Genomic DNA, 22,889 nt, shown 5'->3' with positions numbered 1-22,889 from the left:
GCCCCTTATTTTGAGCATGTTTTTCCAGACCAGGTCCCTTTTTTGTTGTTGAGAGATCTGGAAACACTGCAACTGGTACATCACCCACCCTTACCACAGAGTACTGTTATTTAAAAAAAAAAAAAAAAAAAAAAAGAACATTATTACCCTTTCTTTAATTTCGTTCTAACCGGTTACCAATTGGTAGAGTGGCAGTGGAACACTAGAACCAGAACAAAAAAATACAGTTTCTGCTCAGAACGAACTGAAATGAAAAACATTTAGTTTTTAGACCCTGGTAAGATCTCACATCTCCTTACAGATCCAGTGTGGAGGGCTGATGCAGGACTCTTTATTTAAGAGGTTGTTCAGCCAAAAATGAAAATTCTTATTTACTCACCATCATGTTGTTCCAAACCCGAATGCTGTTTATTTTTACATGAAAAAAAAGTAGAAATTTCATAGGAAATTTGCCAATGACAAGTTTTATATATGTACAAAGAATCTTTATAAATTACATTACATACTGTTTGTGCATTTTAACATTTTAGCATTTAATAAGTGTAAAATATTACACATAAATATCGCACTGTTCGTTCAAGTAAAACAATCCAACCTTTCTACATAAATATGTTCAAGGAAGACAGTAGACGCACGGCACTGCAACAAATGGCCAATATTTGAAACGGTGATATATATGACTGACAGCGTTTGAAATGTTAAACTACCACTGTAGAGTGCAGAATATTCGGCGGCTTGGAAATACAGTTATATGCAATCTGATGAAATACATTAATTGAATTTAGTTAATTGTTTGGACAGTAATTTGCCATATGGAAAGAGCTGCATAAAGTTTCTTTAAAAATACCTACTGATTTTTTCCAAATAAAAACATACAGATTTGAAGTGAAATGAAGGTGAGTAAATAATAAAAGAATTACAATTATTTGGGTGAACCATTCCTTTAATGTATGACTGTATGCACTGCAAATGCATGTCTGCAGGGGAGTTCTATAATCACAGGCATTTGCTGGGTGTCTCATTATAAATGAGATAATTCACACATACATAAACAAAACCACACACATATTTCAAGAATATGTAAGAATTTACACAGTGGAGCTGGTTAAAGAAGATGTCACTTAAATAGTAGAACCAAATGGCCATGGCAGTGTAAAGGCTTGTGGGTAAGCATGATTTATCACTAAGCATAAACCATGACATGCTTGAATGCGTGCATCTACTTTGTTCAGCTTCAGTCACCAAGCAATTTCAAGACACGCTGCACCTAATCTATAAGATGGTAAAAAAGTGTGAAGGTCATTGCAAAAACTGAAGAAACCCAGCAGGGCTAAATTAGAAAAAATACATCTGACCACTATGACCCCTCTCTGTGCATATCATCACTCTGGGTGAATGTGTGATGGTTAAGATTTGTAAAAATGGTTGTGGTTGAGGAGTTGTGTGTGTATAGAACATGTGAGCGGTGGACAGTTAAAGCAGAGCGAGGAGTGTAGTTGTATGATTTTGCTTGGAGCTAGGAGCTTTTATTTAAAGTCTGAGCATCTGTGTTTTCTTTTACAAGATCACTCTATCACAGGCATAACATGCAAGAAATTCACTATGTATTAAACAGTGTTAAAGGAATTTTTCGGGTTAAATACAAGTTAAGCTCAATTAACAGCATTTGTGGCATAATGTTGATTTCCACAAAAAATTATTTAGGCTCGTCCCTCAATTATATATATATATATAGATGCTTAACTGTGGTTCCCTATCTGTCACTCACTCGACGTTGTGTCGATGTAGTGACACTATGGGTCACTCTTGGGAGCCCGAAACACCTCTGGTCTTTGAAAAAAGGCCAATGAAAATTGGAGAGTGGTATTTGCATACCACTCCCCCGAACATACGGGTATAAAAGGAGCTGGTATGCAACCACTCATTCAGATTTTCTCTTCGGAGCCGAACGGTCGATGCTCACTGAGCTGAATTCTCATGGCTGTTCATTCACCTCTGCTGGATCTGACGGCGCATCTCAGTGGCTTCTCCCGCCTCTGCACTGGTGCACTGCAGAGAACGCCCTTGAGCGCTTCGGCAGAAATAAAAGAGTATATTCTAAAAAAAGAGTACTCACTACCCTCGATGGTGGGGCGGCCAAGGTCTATTCGGTGATCCCCCCGGTGGATAAGGCGCTCACGGTGCACCTAAGCCCGCAGAGTGCCGCCACCTGAGCATGCACAGTTGGTGTTGACCTGTTTGAAGGCATTCAGACAGAAGACAGCGGTTCCACTGAAACTGTTTCAGAGGCTCCTGGGGCATATGGCATCCTCTGCGGTGGCCACTCCGTTCAGGTTGATGCATATGAGACCGCTTCAGCACTGGCTCCAGACTCGAGTCCCGAGATGGGCATGGCGCTGCAAGATATATTGCATGGCCATCACGCCGGTCTGGACCGACCTCAAATTTCTACGGGTAGGCATTCCCTTAGAGCAGGTTTCCAGGTGCGTCGTGGTTACGACAGACACCTCCAAAACGGGCTGGGATGCTGTATACAATGGGCATGCAGCCACCTGCTCCTGGACGGGTCCGCGGCTACGTTGGCACATCAACTGCCTCGAGTTGTTAGCAATTCTGCTCGCCCTGCGGAGGTTTCGGCCGTTGATCCAGGGCAAGCATGTGTTAGTTCGGACAGACAACATGGCAACAGTGGCATACATCAACCTTCAAGGCGGTTTTAACTCCCGTTGTATGTCACAACTCACCTGCCATCTCCTCCTCTGGAGTCAGCAGCACCAAGTCGCTGTCAGCCACTCACATCCCGGGCGACCTCAACACTGCAGCGGATGCACTGTCACAGCAGGTTACCCTCAGGGGACAGTGGAGACTCCACCCTCAGGTGGTCCAGCTGATTTGTAGTCGATTCGGGCAGGCACAGGTAGACCTGTTCACTTCCCGAGAATCCTCCCACTGCCCGCTCTGGTACGCCCTGACCGAGGCACCTCTCGGTATAGACGCGCTGGCACATAGCTGGCTCCCTGGACTACGCAAATATGCATTTCCCCCAGTGAGCCTACTTGCACAGGTCAGGGAGGACGAGGAGCAGGTTGTCCTGGTAGCACCCTACTGGCCTACCCAGACATGGTTCTCGGACCTCACACTCCTCACGACAGCACCCCCCCTGGCGAATTCCCCTGAGGAAGGACCTTCTTTCTCAGGGACGGGGCACCATCTGGCACCCACGACCAGACCTCTGGAATCTCCATATCTGGCCCCTGGACAGGACATGCAAGACTTAAGTGGCCTACCACCCGCAGTAGTAGACACGATCACTCAGACTAGGGTCCCCTCTACGAGGCGCCTGTATGCCTTGAAGTGGCATCTGTTCGCTAAGTGGTGTTCTTCCCAACGCGAAGACCCCCAGAGATGCGCAGTCGGATCGGTGCTTTCCTTCCTGCAGGAGAGGTTGGTAGGGCGGCTGTCCCCCTCCACCTTGAAGGTGTATATAGCCGCTATAGCGGCACACCACAACACAGTGGACGGTAAATCCTTAGGGAAGCACGACCTGATCATCAGGTTCCTGAGAGGCACCAGGAGGTTGAATCCCTTCAGACCATGCCTCATTCCCTTGAAGGACTTCTCTGTAGTTCTTCAGGGTCTACGGGGAGCCCTCTTTGAGCCCCTGCAGTCAGCCGAGTTTAAGGCACTCTCTTTAAAGACTGCCCTCCTGACTGCGCTCACTTCCATCAAGAGGGTAGGAGACTTGCAAGTGTTCTCTGTCAGCGAAACGTGCCTGGAGTTCGGTCCGGGCTACTCTCACGTGATCCTGAGACCCCGACCGGGCTATGTGCCCAAGGTTCCCACGACCCCTTTTAGGGATCAGGTGGTGAACCTGCAAGCGCTGCACCAGGAGGAGGCAGACCCAGCCCTGATGTTGCTGTGTCCAGTGCACGCTTTACGCATCTATTTGGATTGCACGCAGAGCTTTAGAGTCTCTGAGCAGCTCTTTGTCTGCTTTGGTGGACAGCAGAAAGGAAGCACTGTCTCCAAGCAGAGGATCGCCCACTGGGTCATTGACGCCATGGCAATGGCATATCACGCTCAGGACGTGCCGCCCCCGGCAGGGCTACGAGCCCATTCTACCAGGAGTGTGGTGGCCTCCTGGGCCTTGATCAGTGGCACCTCTCTAACAGACATTTGCAGAGCAGCAGGCTGGGCAACACCCAACACCTTTGCGAGGATCTACAATCTCCGGGTGGAACCGGTTTTGTCCCGTATAGTGGCAGGCACAAGCAGGTAAGTCCGGGACAGCTGGCCGGGTGTATCGCTTGCGCATAGTGCCTTTCACCTCCCCTGAGCTGAAGACGTGTGCTGTTGACTCCCAGTAGTGTTCACAAACTGTGTTCCCTGGATGACTTCCTCCGAGCCCTGTGGCAGACGAGCTTGCGGAGAAACTCGCTGCCTGCTCAGTACATGTGCTAACTAAGCCCTGCACTGGGGTAGGTGCTCCGCATGTGTTGGTTCCCCATAGGTAACCCCATGCGACGTATATCTTCTGCTAATTCGTTTCTCTGTTGGTAAACTGCATCTTCCTTGGGCAGAGGCCCCTCTGCCCCAGTCACCATGTTTGTAGAAACTCCTCCCCTGTAGGGTAGGACCTACCATGAGACTTCTCCACATGACATACTTCCGACAGAGCTCGGCAAGACCATGTGACGTATTTCCACTCAAAATACCCCCTCCCCCCTCTCTGGGCGGGTGTGGTCTCCGCAGTGTCTTTCCCTTGGGAGTGACACCCCCCCGACATAGACCTGGTTGCCCCAGTCGGTTAACAAATTTCACTCTTTTTTGGGGAGAGAAAAAAAAAAGAGAGGATAAGAGGCCACGACTGGGCTAGCCTGTCTCTATCTTTTGGGCTGTTGACTTGTTCCCGAAGGGCCGTTTGACACTCATAACAGTATTGGGGGAGGTTACATGTCAGCCTGGTGCGCTGGCTACGAGGCACACAGTGGTCTGCCCGTCACACACCGCCAGTTCACGTAACACAGTTCAGCTAGTTGTGGCATTTCGTATAGGGACCCCTAGTGTCACTACATTGACACAACGTCGAGTGAGTGACAGAGAGGGAACGTCCTGGTTACTTGCGTAACCTCTGTTCCCTGATGGAGGGAACGAGACTTTGTGTCCCTCCAGCCACAACGCTGGACTACCCGCTGAAATGGCCGGGACCTTGTCTCGGCTCCTCAGCACAAAACCTGAATGAGTGGTTGCATACAAGCTCCTTTTATACCCGTATGTTCGGGGGAGTGGTATGCAAATACCACTCGCCAATTTTCATTGGCCTTTTTTCAAAGACCAGTGGTGTTTCTGGCTCCCAAGAGTGACCCCTAGTGTCACTACATCGACACAACGTCTCGTTCCCTCCATCAGGGAATGGAGGTTACGCGAGTAACCAGGACGTTACAGTAAGGCACTTACAATGGAAGGAAATGGAGCCAGTCCATTAACACTAAAATATACACTGTTTCAAAAGTATAGCCACAAAATGCACACTTTTTAAGTGTTAACATGATTTTTAGTGTGATAAATCACTTATTAACCTTATTTGTGTAAAGTTATTTCCAATTACAACTTCATTGCTAGGGGTGGGCAATATGACCAAAATCTTATATCATGATATGAGTCATTTTATATCACGATAACAATATACACTCACTGAGCACTTTATTAGGAAGACCTGTACACCTACTTATTCATGTGATTATCTAATCAGTTGATCGTGTGGCAGCAGCGCAATGCATAAAATCATGCAGATACGGGTCAGGAGCTATAGTTAATGGTCACATCGACCATCAGAATGGGGAACAAATGTGATCTCAGTGATTTTGTCCGTAGCATGATTGTTGGTGACAGACTGGCTGGTTTGAGTATTCTGTAACTGCTGATCTCCTGGGATTGTGTGGGCCATGCCATCTGTTTAAGGGCTCCCTGTTCCTCTATTTTAATCTATTCTATTTGCAAAAGGAATGTTTGAGGGTCTAAAATGTATATTTCCTATTTAGACACTAAAGCTAAAGATACTGTATAAATAACCATCTCAAGACTAATTTTCCAATATTTATTATAGAAAACATTTTCTGATTTTTAATGAACTGATTACAGCATTTTTTTAATTTATTTTACCTGTTGCCGCACAATTATGTCTTAGTAATTATGACATCCCTGTGCGGCGACAGGTTGGCTATCACAAACGGCACATTGCTGCACATGGAAACCACAACAGCAGAAAGGATAAATGGGTAATTAGGAAGTCTAGGAAGAAATTGTGGACAGTTGGCCGGATTCGCTAGAACCATCTGCCTCCACCAAACATAAGAGTAAGACTCCGTCTGACCAATGTAATAACGGCAGGAATATCAAGAACAATTCATACAGTATGGATTCACTTGCTCTACTGTCAACGATGTACACCATCCTCAATGTGTTATCTGATCGGAAGTGCTTGCCCATGAAAGTATGAAGCCTGGGAAAATGAAAAGGCACCTGGAGACAAAGCTTCCTGCTTGTGTTAGTAAACCTATTGGCTTTTTCTGACAAAGGAGAAGGAGTTACAGTGTCAAAAACACACTACGGCACAACAAACCATAATTAATGCTAATGCTCTGGAGGCATCTTATGAGGAGGCATCCTTGATAGCGCAGTCCAAAAAGCCACACACAATTGGGGAGACCCTGATAAAGCCTGCTGCCATGGCTATGTATCGGGCCATGCATAATGAGAAAATACCATAGCTAGTGAGCTTATGACTGTCATGTTGTCGAACAACACAGTTGTTTGCCGTATACATGTTATGGAAAAAGACATTAAGAGTCAACTGATTGATAGGATAAAAGGAAAGAAATACGCGTTATAGGTCAAAATATTTACCGATGTGTCTAATTCTTTGCAGTTGCTGGCATTTATCAGATACACATTTGACGGGAAACTACATGAGGATATGCTCTTCTGCTCAGTGCTGGAGGGGACCTGTTCAAGCAGTGACATTTTCACCAAACTAGACACCAAGATAAGAGAGATGGGACTTTCATGGGATAACTGCGTTGGTGCTTACCAGTAGTTGAAATGTCGGGAAGGATTTAAAAAGTAATTGTTTCAAAAATACAAATGTTTAGTCAAACGGTAATGAAAGAGATGGTGAACGTGAAAGTGGGAGCAACCAAAGATTTATTGTGGAATGTAATATTTTGAGAAAACATAATGAATTGTTCCTGTAACAGATGGAAATACAATCTAAGGGTGGGTAATACCGTTCGTCTTGCAGATGTGTAGCCTATTCAAAATTTTAAAGAATCATATCATACTAATGCATAGCCTTCACAACTGTATATAAATATATTAACAATCTTTAGTGTGGAGCAGGAACTGGGTGCAAATTTATGGAGTGAACCTGGGGCAGGGTTTCTTTCACCAGTGACTAAGGAGCAAGCGTGAAAAGAGAAACAGAAAACCTGGAATGGAGTTGGAGCAGAGTGATTACAGAATGCTTTGAGCATGGATGGGAAATTGCTGTTGCTCCATTCACTTACTCTGTGTGTATGCACATGTGTGTTGCTTCATCAGACTTACGTAGTAAATATTCCGCTGCATCCTGTTCATAATCTGCATCCTCCGGAAAGTGGTCAATCTTCTTACAGACACCTCGAAATGTTCCTGCAGTCATGAAGAACAGAGAGTAGAAGAGCGAGAGAGAGAGAGAGAGAGAGAGAGAGAGAGACAGAAAGAGAGAGAGAGAGAGCAAAGCAAACACCGTTAGTCTATATTTTTGTGTGCATGTGTTGGACAGCAGAGCGATTAGAAATACACACATTACATGAATCCATTTTTATGTGAAAGTATGAAAATATGAGTAAATGTGTGTTTAAAAAAAAGTGTGTTTACTTTGCTGTATTTTCTTATGCATTAATCAGGTCAATGAGCACAGCCCTGGTAAGCCTCTTGCTATGTATATGTGTGTTTAAGTGTGTGTGCGTGAGCGTGTGTATGTATGAATGCCATCTTGTGCATTCACTGACAACCCCTGTTCACTCTGCTGTGCGCTTCAAGATGACAAATGAACAAAAATAACACTTTTGCCCTTGGGCGTAACATGTGACCGGCTAATGAAGAGGTTTATCGTGCCAAATACATGCGCCCTACGTAGCGAGAAACCATTCTGACACATACTGTCACATTATCTGCTGCATTAAAGGAGGGCTACACAGCTCAAACATTCAGTTTGTGTTTGAAATGTTTTCATTTTGAGCAATTCTGATTAAAAAACATCTCTGTAGCTAATGTATCAATCAAAAAAGCCCCAAAGAGGAGATTTGAAACTGCTGGACACACATGACTCAGTGCTCTACAGATAAAATGGATGAATTAGGATGAACAAAATATTCAAGTTTGGGACCAAATGAAATATTTAAAGGCAAAGTGTGTAATTCCTGCGTAAACAAATGTAAAAACAATGCAAAATTACTACATTATTTTTTTAAATGCCAAAAATCCAATGTTTAAAATTTTTAGGTAAATCAAGCAATGGCTTATAGTTGTCTTTACACTTTAAGTTGGGATATGAGAAAATCTTTTAACAATGTATGCAGATGTCTGTAAATGTGTTTGTTTACCCAGGGCTGACCCGTGGGTTTGTGGGGACTTAGGCGAAGTCATGAAAATGGGCCCCACCATTTTGAATATTTTCATAACTTTAAAACATCCATAGAATTATTACAACATACAACTGTTCATTTTTTGTTCATACTGAGTCATATTGCATTAATTAATGTTAACTTTTAATGTAAAAAAAAAAAAAAACAAAACAAAAAAAAAATGCATTAGTATGTAGAAATTAACATCTAACCAAGATTATTAAGCAAGTATTGTTCTTTGTGAGTTCATGTTAACTAATGTAGTTAATGATAACAAATACAACCATACTGTAAAATGTCATCCATAACAGTACACAAAATAAGAAAATGCTGTTGAAAATAGTTTTACATGAAGAAAGTTTGTCACACCACAGGACAATGCGGAGAATACTTGAAATTTCATGTCAACCCACATAACTATAGATGTATTTCCACTGCAGGAACTATTTCCTGGAACTATTTCAGGTTCTCGTTGTTTTCCCACTAAAATAATTAGTTTCACGTGCAACTAAAACCTGAACCTGAAACCAGGATCAGGTTTTTGTACCTGCTTCTGAATTGGTACTTTCCTTGCAAACAGGGCCGGATTAAGACTCCTGAGTGCCCTTGGGCAGGAAAGTTTTGAGGGATTGCTCGCCACAAATTCTAACATATTTTACTCACCTTCATTCCAAACTCCATATGACTCATGTGATATTCTACGTTCCCTATCTGTCACTCACTCGACATTGTGTCGATGTAGTGACACTAGGGGTCACTCTTGGGAGCCCTAGACACCTCTGGTCTTTGATAAAAGGCCAATGAAAATTGGCGAGTGGTATTTGCATGCCACTCCCCCAGACATACGGGTATAAAAGGAGCTGGTATGCAAACACTCATTCAGATTTTTTCATTCACCTCTGCTGGATCTGACGGCGCATTTCAGCGGCTTCTCCCTCCTCTGCATTGGTGCACTGCAGAGAACGCCCCTGGGCGCTTCGGCAGAAAACGAGAGTATATTTTCTGAAAGAGCTTTTTTCCTCTAAAAGAGTATATATTTCTCTAAAAGAGCAGCACACACAGAACATCTTTTTAAAGACATGTCTTTTTAAAGATGCCTTTCCGATTGTGTGTTATTCCTGGTTGCGGTCGTTATCTCTCAACTTCGGATGGTCATGATCACTGTCTTTCGTGTCTGGGCGCGACCCACACGGAGGCAGCGTTTGTGGATGGTTCATGTTCTCATTGAGAGAACATGACCATGGCAATGTTGCGGTCGCAGCAAGCCACCCCAGCAGCTCTCCACCTCGGTCCTTCTACCTACAGGTATGAGGCCGGCGCGGCAAGTACTGGGGGCGATTTGGGGACCCCAGTGGGATTGTCTCTGCCGGGTATCCCCCCGCGGACCTCCTATTCCCCAGCACGCTCGTCTGCCCCAGTCGGGCTTCCGGATGAGTTCGCCGGCTCGTCTCACGGCGAGTCTGGCTTCTTGTTCGGAGCCCGTGAAGATGATGAGCTCTCGAGCGCAGCATCGGAGAGCGGGCTTGTCCAGTTGGACGCAGAAGCCTCAGCTGGGCTTCCCCCTTCGGAGATGATTGCCCAGTCACTGGACGATGCCGAAATGACGGACATGCTTTCCCGGGCGGCCGCGGAACCCTCCACTCTCCCCTGAACCCTCGCGGCTTGATTATTGGTTCCTGGGCTCGCGGCGCCGCTCAAAGCAGCCACGCCCCACTCCAGTGCCATTCTTCCTGGAAGTGCACGAGGAGCTGACGAAATTGTGGGAGGCACCTTTTACTGCCCAGCCCTGATTCCGCAGTTCCCCCGCTCTTACTACCCTCGATGGCGGGCCGGCCAGGGGCTATACGGCGATTCCCCCGGTGGATAAGACGCTCGCGGTGCACCTATGCCCGCAGAGTGCCACCACCTGGCGCAGATGCCCTAAGCTCCCGTCCAAGCCCTGTTGGATCACATCGTCCCTGACAGCTAAAGCCTACAGTGCTGCTGGACAAGCCACCTCTACACTGCACGCCATGGCTCTCCTGCAGGTCCACAAAGCCAAGGCATTGAAAGAACTGCATGAGGGTAGTTCCACCCCAGATTTGATGCAGAAACTGCTCTCCGAGCGACGAAGGTCACGGCACGGTCTCTCGGGTGGACGATGGCCACAGTAGTGGTCCAGGAGCACCACCTTTGGCTCAACCTGGTCGAGATGGGTGAGGCCGACAAGACACGGTTCCTTGCTGCCACCATTTCCCAGGCTGGCCTATTCGGCGACACCGTCGAGGACTTTGCCTAGCAGTTCTTGGCGGTGAAGCAGTAGACGGAGGCAATCCGGCATATCCTGCCCCGGCACAGCTCAAGATCCCGCACCCCATCTGCTCGTCGCCAAGGGCGTCCACCTGCGGTGACTGCACCGGCTCCGCAGCAGCCTGCCCCTTCGGCCCAGCCCCGGCGTGGAGCCCACCGCAGGAAGCAGACGCCACGGAGGTCGTCAAAGTGCCCCTAAGATGGGCGACCCAGAGACGAGGGAACCCACTCACCTGGAGCTGGTAAAAAGACCACTCCATCCCCTGGTTGAGGGCAGGGCGGAAAATCTTTTGTTGCCTTTTTGTTTGATTTCGCCGCATGCCCAAGTGGCTGCGGCCCCACCTACCGGTACGTCCGATGACGTTGTCCCCTTGGTCCCACTTGCGTGGAACTTGGATGCGTGGCTTGCGCTATTTCCAATCCATTGCGATGGCTGATCCGGACCGTCTGACTCGGCTACGCGATTCAGTTTGCCAGGCGCCCGCCCAGGTTCAGCGGTATTCACTTCACCTTGGTCAAGAGTGAAAACGCTGCTACCTTGCGCGTGGAGATCGCTACCCTCCTACGGAAGGGCGCGATAGAACCTGTCCCTCCAGCTGAGATGAAGAAGGGGTTTTACAGCCCCTACTTCATCGTACCAAAAAAAGGCGGTGGGTTGCGGCCAATCTTGGACCTGCGAGTACTGAACCGGGCCTTACACAGACTCCCGTTCAAGATGCTGATGCAAAAAAGCATTCTGGCGAGCGTCCGGCATCAAGATTGGTTCGCGGTGGTAGACCTGATGGATACGTACTTCCACGTCTCGATCCTTCCTCGACACAGACCCTTCGTCTGTGACACAGACACGGGTGTATCAGTACAAAGTCCTCTCTTTCGGCCTGTCCCAGTCTCCTTGCGTCTTCACGAAGGTCGCAGAGGCTGCCCATGCCCCGTTAAGGGAGGTGGGCATTTGCATTCTCAACTATCTCGATGACTGGCTAATCCTAGCTCACTCTCGAGACATGTTGTGCGCACACAGGGATCTGGTGCTCTCACACCTCAGCTGGCTAGAGCTTCGGGTCAACTGGGAAAAGAGCAAGCTCCTCCCGGTTCAGAGCATCTCTTTTCTCAGTTTGGAGTTGGACTCAGTCTCCTTGATGGCGCACCTTACGAACGAGCGCGCCCAGTCAGTGTTGGCCTGTTTGAAGATGTTCAAACAGAAAACAGCAGTTCCACTGAAACTTTTTCAGAGGTTCCTGGGGCATATGGCGTCCTTGGCAGTGGCCACCCCACTCGAGTTGATGCATATGAGGCCGCTTCAGCACTGGCTCCTGACTCGAGTCCCGAGATGGGCATGGCGCCACGGGACACATCGCGTGGTCATCACACCAGTCTGTCACCGTCTTTTCAGCCCTTGGACCGACCTCTCATTTCTACGGGCAGGTGTTCCTCTAGAACTGGTCTCCAGGTGCATCGTGGTCATGACAGATGCCTCCAAAACGGGCTGGGGCGCTGTTTGCAATGGGCACGCAGTCACCGGCCACTCACATCCCGGGCAACTTCAACACTACAGAGGACATGCTGTCACGGCAGGTTACCCTCAGGGGAGAGTGGAGACTCCACCCTCAGGTGGTCCATCTGATTTGTAGTTGATTCGGACGGGCACAGGTGGACCTGTTCGCCTCCCAAGAATCCTCCCACTGCCCGCTCTGGTACACCCTCACCGAGGCTCCCCTTGGCATAGATGCACTGGCACACAGCTGGCCCCCTGGCCTACGCAAATATGCATTTCCCCCAGTGAGCCTACTTGCACAGACCCTGTGCAAGGTCAGGGAGGACGAGGAGCAGGTCATCCTGGTAGCACTCTACTGGCCCACCCAGATGTGGTTCTCGGACCTCACGCTCCTCACGACAGCTCCCCCCTGGCGGATTCCCCTGAGGAAGGACCTTCTTTCTCAGGGACGGGGCACCCTCTGGCACCTGCGACCAGACCTCTGGAATCTCCATGTCTGGCCCCTGGACAGGACGTAGAAGACCTATGTGGTCTAGACATGATCACTCAGGCTAGGGCCCCCTCTACGAGGCGCCTGTATGCCTTTAAGTGGCGTCTGTTTGCTAAGTGGTGTTCTTCCCAACGCAAAGACCCCCAGAGATGTGCAGTTGGATCAGTGCTTTCCTTCCTGCAGGAGAGGTTGGAAGGGAGGCTGTCCCCTTCCACCTTGAAGGTATACGTTGCCACCATAGCAGCACTTCGTTGCCACGCAGTCGATGGTAAGTCCTTAGGGAAGCACGACCTGATCATCAGGTTCCTGAGAGGTGCCAGGTGGCTGAATCCCTCCAGACCATGCCTCGTTCCCTCATCGGACCTCTCTGTAGTTCTTCAGGGTCTACAGAGAGCCCCCTTTGAGCCTTTGCAGTCAGCCGAGCTTAAGGCACTCTCCTTGAAGACTGCCCTCCTGACTGTGCTCACTTCCATCAAGAGGGTAGGAGACCTGCAAGCATTCTCTGTCAGTGAAACATGCCTGGAGTTCGGTCCGGGTTACTCTCACGTGATCCTGAGACCCCGACCGGGCTATGTGCCCAAGGTTCCCACCACCCCTTTTGGGACCGGGTGGTGAACCTGCAAGCGCCGCCCCAGGAGGAGGCAGACCCAGCCCTGTCATTGCTATGTCCGGTGTGCGCTTTACGCATCTATTTGGATCGCACGCAGAGCTTTAGAGTCTCTGAGCAGCTCTTTGTCTGCTTTGGTGGACAGCAGAAAGGAAGCACTGTCTCCAAGCAGAGGATCGCCCACTGGGTCATTGACGCCATAACTATGGCATATCTCGCCCAGGACATGCCGCCCCTGGTAGGGCTACGAGCCCATTCTACCAGGGGTGTAGCGGCTTCCTGGGCCCTGGCCAGGGGTGCCTCTCTAACAGACATTTGCAGAGCAGCGGGCTGGGCAACACCCAACACCTTTGCAAGGTTCTACAAACTCCGGGTGGAACCGGTTTCATCCCAGGTAGTGGCACGCAACACAAGCGGATAAGCCCGGGATAGCCGGCCGGGTGTATCGCTTGCACATAGCGCCTTCCACCTCCTTTTGAGCTGAAGACGTGCGCCATTAATTCCCAGTAGTGTTCACAAGTTTGTTCCCTGGTTGACTTCCTCCGAGCCCTGTGGCAGTCGAGTTTTCAGAGAGATTCGCTGCCGGCCCAGTACACGTGCTAACTAAGAGTCCTGTTCTGGGGTAGGTGCTCCAATATGTGGCGGTTCCCTGTAAGGCTAACCCCATGCGATATATATCTTCTGCTAATTCGTTTCCCTGTTGGTAAACTGCGTCTTCCTTGGGCAGAGCCCCTCTGCCCCAGTCTCCATGTTTGTAGTAACTCCTCCCCCATTGGGCAGGATCTACCTTGAAGACTCTCCACATGGTTGGAAAGATCATGTGACGTATCCTTCCACTTAAATATCCCCCCTCTCTTTGGGCGAGGTGTGGTCTCCGCTGTGTCTTCCCCTTGGGAGGGACACCCCCCGACTAAACCTGGTGGCCCAGTCAGATAATCCCCATTCTTTTTTAGGGAGTGGAAAAAGAGAAGGGGAAAAGAGGCCACGACTGGGTTAAGCCTGTCTCTATCTCTTGGGTAGTCGACTTGTCCCCAAAAAGGGCCGTTCGACACTCATAACTATGTTGAGGGAGGTTACGTGTCGACCTGGTGTGCTGGCAATGAGGCACACAGTAGTCTGCCCACCACACACCGCCAGTTCACGTAACACAGTTCAGCCAATTGTGGCGTTTCGTATAGGGACCACTAGTGTCACTACATCGACACAACGTCGAGTGAGTGACAGATAGGGTGGTTGCATACCAGCTCCTTTTATACCCATATGTCCGGGGGAGTGGCATGCAAATACCACTCGCCAATTTTCATTGGCCTTTTATCAAAGACCAGAAGTGTCTTGGGCTCCCAAGAGTGACCCCTAGTGTCACTACATTGACACAACGTCTCGTTCCCTCCATCAGGGAACGGAGGTTACACAAGTAACCATGACGTTTTCTAAATTCATGCGCTAGTTTTGTGTGGAACAGACCGAAGTTGTAAATGTTTTCAGCCACTCAAAGTTTCATTCCTGCGGGGGGTGCTCGACGGCTCATAAAACCGAATCCTCCATTCATCTGCATTTAAATCTAAGAACATTTTATATCTCATTGGAGACATTTTTACGCTGGATAATTATTTTGAATAAAACTTGATAATTTCAAGGATTCATGCCAGTGAATGTAAATCTGCTTCAGCAGTATCTATATATGCACTTAAATAAAATCCTCTTCCAGTAAGAAGAGAAGACTGTGATTGGTCCATCCTATTCAGCGCTGAGAAAAGGAACATGTACCACGTGACAGCGCCATCTATGCGCTGTTTCACCTATAAAATCTTGCAGCATTTTAGATCTCATTGGAGGCATTTTTACACTGGATAGTAATTGTTTTTATAAAAACTGATAATTGCAATGATTAATACCTGTTAATCTGCCTCAGCAGTATATATAAAGCATTAATAAAATCCCCATCCATTAATAAACGAAGCCCATCCTTTCCAGTGCTGACAAACGGAACATGTACCACGTGACAGTGCCATCTACACCCTGTTTTGGTAGTGGTCCGGACCTCTGGATAATAATTTACACCTGATTAATGATACCGAAAAACTTCAATAACAATTAAAAACTAACATATCAATTTTACAAATGCTGTCGCGTGGTGCCCCCCAGAACATGGTGCCCCTGGGCACGTGCCCAATTGCCCATATGGTTAATCCGGCCCTGCTTGCAAAGTGGAACTATTTGGGTGGAGTCAGAACAGCAAACGCTTCTCTTTGGTCAAGAAAAATGCAACATTAGCTATCAGACAGCCGATACCGGCCATTTTTAAAAGTCTGGTCAGTATCCTTCTATAAAACTTTTGAGTTGTTTTCTTTTATAGGCTTTTCAAATTGAAAATGGATAGATGGACTGATGCTGCTGTGCAGGATCTGGTGAGTATTCAATGCAGCCTGAGTTTGAAACGTTGACCAGAAACGAGGTGTACAAACAACTGGATTGCCTCATGAAGTTAGGCTTTGATGACATTAATCTATGTAGATTGAAAGTAAAGAAAATTAAAGAGAATAAAGCATAATAAAATAAAGTTCCATGATTGTCGTGTATACAGTTTGCTTGTTCTGCTGTTTAGTGCTTTAAATTCTTTTCAGTGGCTTTTTGCACTGCTTATCTCGTTTGCAGTTGTTTGCATCTTTTAAAGGCTTCACTGTTTGTATTATGCACTAATAAAGATGTCTTTATTTTATCTCAAGGCTATATAGTTGAAATCAGTATTGGAAAACTCAATACACAATAGTTTCAAGTGGCATTGTTTACTGGAAGCACACATATGATCATAAATAAATAAAATAAAATGCAGTTGAATTCAGATGAAAGAAGAGTTAAAGCCAAGTTGTTTTCCATCTCTTACAAATCCGAGTGCATCTTGTCCATGATTTTCAAACAAAAAAAGATAAAAATCAACAAATTCTTTCACGGAGTCATTCATTGTTTATGTTTTGAAGTGAGTCTGATCGGTTGTTTTTGCGTCAATTTCAGGCATCACCACCACAATAGCGTCACATGCTTATGTCAAAGCTTATTTAAATAATGTTCCTGCTTTTGTGTCCCTGGTGGAAAAATTATGCTTAGAATTTAATCGAAATGGGTATAGTTCTACAACAAACTGATTATAGTTCAGTTACTATTTCCACAATTCTGTGTGAAAATGCCTTATGCGTAAATGTTTATTTAGTGCAACAAAAACAATGAAAACATAAAGTTGGCAAAAAATGTGCAAAAGTGAAAAGTAAAAATATCTGTGAAAATCAGGTAACTACAGCAAAGTAGGAAAAATAATGTATAAATAAATATTTTAAATAGGGCCTATAAACGCAACTCTCTCTCAATATATATATATATACATATATATACATATATATATATATATATATATATATATATATATATATATATATATATATATATATATAATTAAAAATTATTAATATAAGTATAAAGAGGGGGGGCCTGGGTAGCTCAGTGGTAAAAGATGCTGGCTATCACCCCTGGAGTTCGCTAGCTCAAATCCCAGGGTGTGCTGAGTGACTCCAGCCAGGTCTCCTAAGCAACCAAATTGGCCTGGTTGCTAGGGTGGTAGAGTCACATGGGGTAACTTCCTCCTGGTTGCTATAATATGGTTTGTTCACGGTGGGGCGCGTGGTGAGTTGAGCGCGGATGCCGCGGTGGGTGGCGAAGCCTCCACACGCGCTATGTCTCCGTGGCAACGCGCTCAACAAGCCACGTAAGATGCGCGGGTTGATGGTCTCAGACGTGGAGGCAACTGGGATTCGTCCACCGCCACCCAGATTGAGGCGAATCACTACACCACCACAAGGACTTAAAAGCACACTGGGAATTGGGCATTCCAAATTGGGTGAAAAAAAATAAAATAATAATAATATATAAGCATAAACACATACCTCTAAGAGAGCAGAGTTTGTAAATAGGATAGTTTTGTTATTTTGCTGATTTTTCCCCCCAGATTATTCTCGACAAAACGTGACAAGCCATATTCTTTAACAAGCGCTGTTTCTGCCTTCTGTTAAACAAAGTAAGCATTAAAGACTCAAATAGCCACAGTCATATTTTTCATGACCTTTTTTTCTGCATTTCTGTCAGGAGTGAGCATTTTTCAGCAACAGTGTGCAATCTGTGTCTAATAATACTGTGATAATGTCACGACTTGTGGTAGTGATGAAGAAGAGGTGAGAGAGGCGATGTATCTATATGCAGGCTTTAATGAAGAAGATGAAGATATAAGATAATGTGGCATGCTATAAACAAAATCAACTAACCAACACAAGCTTTACAGACAAACTAAGAAAGAATGAACAACACAGGATGGTATTTATACACAACAGAACTAATGAGGGGATGGCAGACAGGTGAGGACAATGAGGAACAGCTGGTAGTGATAAGGGCAGTTCACTATGGGAGGGGGGTCCATGGAAAACATGAGGGAGACAGAACGTGGCAGATAAGATGAGGCACTCAAGTTCCCAGTGTGCTAATTAATGTGTACTGCTTTTAGCTTTACTGTTTGTCGATTTATATACACAGATGTTATTTTAATTGTTGTAACTTTGAGTTATTTGTCATTTAGTGATTATTCAGAGCTCATCTTATTCTTAATATGCTGTTTCTGGTTATCACCGTCATTTTGATTTGTACGTTACACGATTAGATTCATGTGCATTGATTAGTGGTGGGAAGATTGAATCATTTTATTGATTTGGATCTTTGAATCTCGTTCAGTAAAATGAAAGAATCTTTATTCAAGTAATTTCGTTCATTTGTCATGTGAGAGCCGTATATGCTATGAGTCTACAGGAAACAGAAATGATTAGTTCACCTCCCAAATGGGTCTTCAGATGAGTCTTTTGTTCATTTGTCATGTGACCGCTATTAGGCTCAGCATAGAAGTCAAATGATTTGTTCACGATTGACAATTACTTTTGTTAATTTGTCTCTTTACAGCTAATATGATCAATTTCAGTACATGTCAGTGTGACAGTAAATGACATTTTAAAATCATACAATTGTCATGATGAATTATTTCAATGTATTTAATGCAGGAAGTGTTTACAAAATAGTTCCTGCCAAGTGTAAAATGAAAGTAAAATGGTGTTAGATGACTATTAGTAAATTCAAAGGGATATTATGTAAGGAATACTTGATTTGGGTCTACAGTTCACACCAAGGACATAAGAAGGACATAAATCATACAACAATGGGATGCATCATGAAGGAAAAATAAATTACAGTCAAAATCAGTTCAATATTCAACAAAATAATATGGAGTTTCCTTACAGCTTTTGCAGTCTATGATGTTCTCTGAAGAGAAGATAAAAGTCGTACATCAATTAGAAACAAGGGCTAAAATAAATCTAACTAAAAGCCTGTATTTAAGGAAGGTTGGGAGTAGAACTAATTTCTGTTTCCAATACAAAGCCTATGCGTCTGTCACGTGTCAAATGTATGAAAGACTCATATCCGAAGACCCAGCCGTGAAGTGAGCTAATCATTTCTGCTTCCTGTACAGAGTCTATGCAGCTGTCAATTGTCAAATGAACAAAACGCAAACTATAAATTTTGCACATGCGTGGCCACGACAAAATGAACAAATCACCATCTGAGAGTACTTGTTCTTTCTGAATAATATAAAAGATTCATTCAAAAAAAATGAATCGTTCATGACCAACCCATCAATATTGTTGATCCCACTGGTTGCGTGAGTTATGAAATAGTTAGAGCCTTCAGAAATGTCAAAATTAAAGTTGCTAATGTTTCTGAATAGTACTGTGAATGTTCATGATCTATGCAATTGTTTGCAGGGGGCCCCCCAGGCACGTCGGGGCCCTAGGCAGTCGCCTATATCGCCTATAGGACATGCCGGCCCTGTGTGTATCTGTGCAGTGGTTTTAGCCACTTTGTGTGAGAAAGAGACTGAGTAGTTTTGTGTGTTACACGGTGAGGCCTCTGCATGATTCAAGGCACTCAGGCTCCTTCAGAAATCTTCTTTGGCTCAGCCTGCAGCCCTCTCCCACCATCACTGCCTCACTGTGTCTAAAGATGAACTTACAGACTGGTCATTTACAGCCATTCATCTCTATTCACTCATTCACACAAACATACACAAACACTGCCTGCTCATAACAGAGACATGGAGGGAGATCAGAGAATGAGTAGGCGATGAAGGCTCTGAGAGAGGGACGGTTATTGTCATGGTGACTGTGACTGCTGTGACGTATTTATGCATTGAGTGGGAAGGGCTTTAACATGATGTGGGTCCTCAGATATAAATTGATTTGAATTTTGATGAGATTAAACATTTCAGTATGATGACTGAATGATGACTTCACTTGAAGGTTACAACGTACACAGATAAAGAATTTTGAAGTGAAGCTTTGGGCTTTTATGGGGCTTTATGGACAAACGGTATGAGTAATTTTACATCATGGTAATGGTATATATTATTGATAATCCAGTGAATTTTATACTTTGCAAATTAAAGATACTTGGAAATATTTGGAAATGTATGGCCGCAAAACAAAAGTTATGATTATTCATAAAATGTTAATATTTCTGGCATCAGTGCAAAAACAGCTGCTTCACATTATATAACACAAGAAAAAACTAGGGTGAATCCGGGACATGCTGTATTCTGCCCTGAAATCAAAAGAAAAATGAAGTCATTATATTAGTGAAAAATATTAATTATATAATATAATTATATATTTTTGATAATATATTTATAAAAATATAATTAATGTAATTATAAAATTAGTACTTATTTAAATAATACATTATATTTTGCTTAAATATTTGTTTTGTTTTTTGCATTGTGACATTAAGTTGGAAGTGTAAATGTACCATATGCAATGAATTAAAAGAAAATAAATATGGACTTACGTTTAGGCATATTTCTGTGACAGTGACACGCTCCTTTTACACACATTGGAAAATGTGGTTCTTGAAAGAGTCTGGATTTACACTCCGTTAAATTATAGAGAATGTACTGTAGGTATTATCATTTTCATCGACTGACACACAAATCATGGCTAGTAGCCTATTAACAGTGATTGTATCGGAACACACTTCACTTCAACCAAACAATATGATTATGAAAAATGTAATTATTTTATTAAAACACAAAATTCAAATTACAATTCAAATGAAACAAACATTTTATCAAAATAATGAAGTGGACAAAAAACAAAACAAAACAAAAAACATACTAAATACAAACATTTTACTCTCTCCAACTTCTTCCACCGGCGCCTTTTGCAGTATCTTAAAAATCACTCTACGACAACAGGTGGAAAAATACCAATATAAATTAGATCATAAAAAGAATCGTAAATATAAACATGATAAAAATAATTGAAAAATATACCATGACCTAAAGATAGTTTAACACAAATCTCATAATTTTTTCTTCTTCATAAAACAGCCACAACAGTGATCGTCATGGATATAATTTGACGTTCCAATATATTTTCAGAGTTTGGACATGAACTTTATTACCACCTGCTGGTGGAATCTCCAAACTGTAAATGCAAGAACTGAGTTCGGACTACGCGCTGAGATAAGGCGCGCTTTTGAAATGTCTGAGCGCAATGACGTATTTCTCAGGGAAATAGCAAATTGTGCTTTTCGCCACTTCATTAACATACAATACACCCACAGTTTGCGCACATACACCCACTGATAGCACAAACACTCCCACCCATGCCCACTTGCGCTGGCATGAAAATTGCACTTGCACACTTGAGCCCTGTGTTTATCCTCTCTAAGTACCTCATGTCACTACAACAAGTGACTGTGCAACAATAATTTTTACATTTTTTGGATCATTTCTATAAAATTCTGCTTAAAACTAGTCAAACACACTTTACTCCCATAGAATCTCATTAGAAAGAAGCAAAGGCTTGTCAGAGAAATGGTGGATGGTGACAGTGGCTAAAACAGGATTGGTCAGAAATGATTTTAAGGCTTAGTGAAGACTAAGTGTATATTTCCCACAAATTTTCAACAGTCAACTGTAATGCAAAAAAATAAGAATCTCGATCTCGAAAGGTAGTGTCACGTTTCAAAGGCTGTGTGCTTCAGAGGTGGCATTTGTTGGCCGCATATGTCACAGAGGCTGTTTCGTTTCAGAAAAGCAAGTAGAATACTCCGAATGCAACCTTCGAATGCGATAAATGAAATAAGTTAAATAAATTATTATAAAGTAAAAAAGGACAGCCGCAAAATCCATATTCGTTTCTCTCTACATCATTATAACTCTCATAAAGTTTACCACAGAGACTCCATTCTCAGGCAGAGCGCTTGCGCAGGTTGAGAGCGATGTGTGCTGTCATAGCAACAATGGTACATTCTGTTTCCGTTTGTCCTACGAAGGCCATATCGTTTAAACAAAGCTAATTCTAATTTGAGGGTGCTTGGTATACCGCTACAGAGGACACATCCTACCTAGCAACAGCCTTTGAAATGAGACACACCCATTATTCAAATTTTAGAGCACATTTGCAACGTACTAATGCAAGTATACATCAGTTGTTCAATTGTAGTATTTGTTGTAAATTAAATGTATTTGGATTTTAATACAAAACCAAAGTGTCCAGACAGAAGGGTTTTCATTACTACAGTACAGTAATGAAACAGTATTATGTAATAGTAATAATGTCACTATACAAAACTTCATAATGGTCCTAAAAATAGGCTTCATTTAATTTATGAAAATTGTATTATTATTATTATTGATTTTGAGATTAAATATATCCCAATAATTTTCTTCACAAGATTTACTTACCAACACTATAAAACAGATTGTTTAGACTCTAAATTCTGATTGGATGAGCCATTTTTAAATAGGCTTGCAATGTACATACTCTAAACACACATGTGGTAGAGTCTAAAACTCCATGGCTCTAGAAATGTCACCTAAAATTTGCCGTCTCATCTCATATTTCAATAAATCATCCATCCACTGCCTGTGTCCTGTCCACATCTATCTGTCTATTGTAGTGTGACGTAAAACCAGGCCTTTCCATCCTCACATGAGCCAGGATGGATTAAACCAGCTAAAAGCATCATAAGATCCAGCAGCAGCTTTTACCTACAATCAATCAGATTTAGAGCCTAGCTCTTTGTCTCCAATTACATAACATAAACCTACAGAATGACTGTGTGTTTGTCACAACTTCAGCTGCAGACCTGTCAGAGACCTTCACCGAGGAAGGGTGAATGCATTAGCAGGAAAGTATTTCATTAGCTTTTATCTCTGTGTTTACTATCATTACAAACAGCCTCTGAATAAATAAAACC

General features: G+C 44.2%; 1 protein-coding gene across 3 annotated transcripts in view; it reads right to left on the bottom strand.

The window, feature by feature from the left end:
* Positions 1 to 22,889, bottom strand: part of LOC127451231 (voltage-dependent calcium channel gamma-3 subunit-like) — a 78,471-nt gene that overhangs the window by 15,093 nt on the left and 40,489 nt on the right. For all 3 annotated transcript variants that reach the window (XM_051715751.1, XM_051715753.1, XM_051715752.1), the window contains one exon: positions 7,606 to 7,689. In XM_051715751.1, coding sequence (XP_051571711.1) covers positions 7,606 to 7,689 — 84 coding nt within the window. The remainder of the gene's footprint in view (positions 1 to 7,605; positions 7,690 to 22,889) is intronic.

This window comes from Myxocyprinus asiaticus, chromosome 14, assembly GCF_019703515.2.
Source record: "Myxocyprinus asiaticus isolate MX2 ecotype Aquarium Trade chromosome 14, UBuf_Myxa_2, whole genome shotgun sequence".
Lineage (NCBI taxonomy): Eukaryota > Metazoa > Chordata > Actinopteri > Cypriniformes > Catostomidae > Myxocyprinus > Myxocyprinus asiaticus.
The sequence above is the reverse complement of the archived record's forward strand: the minus strand, read 5'-3'. Positions and strand labels throughout refer to the sequence as shown.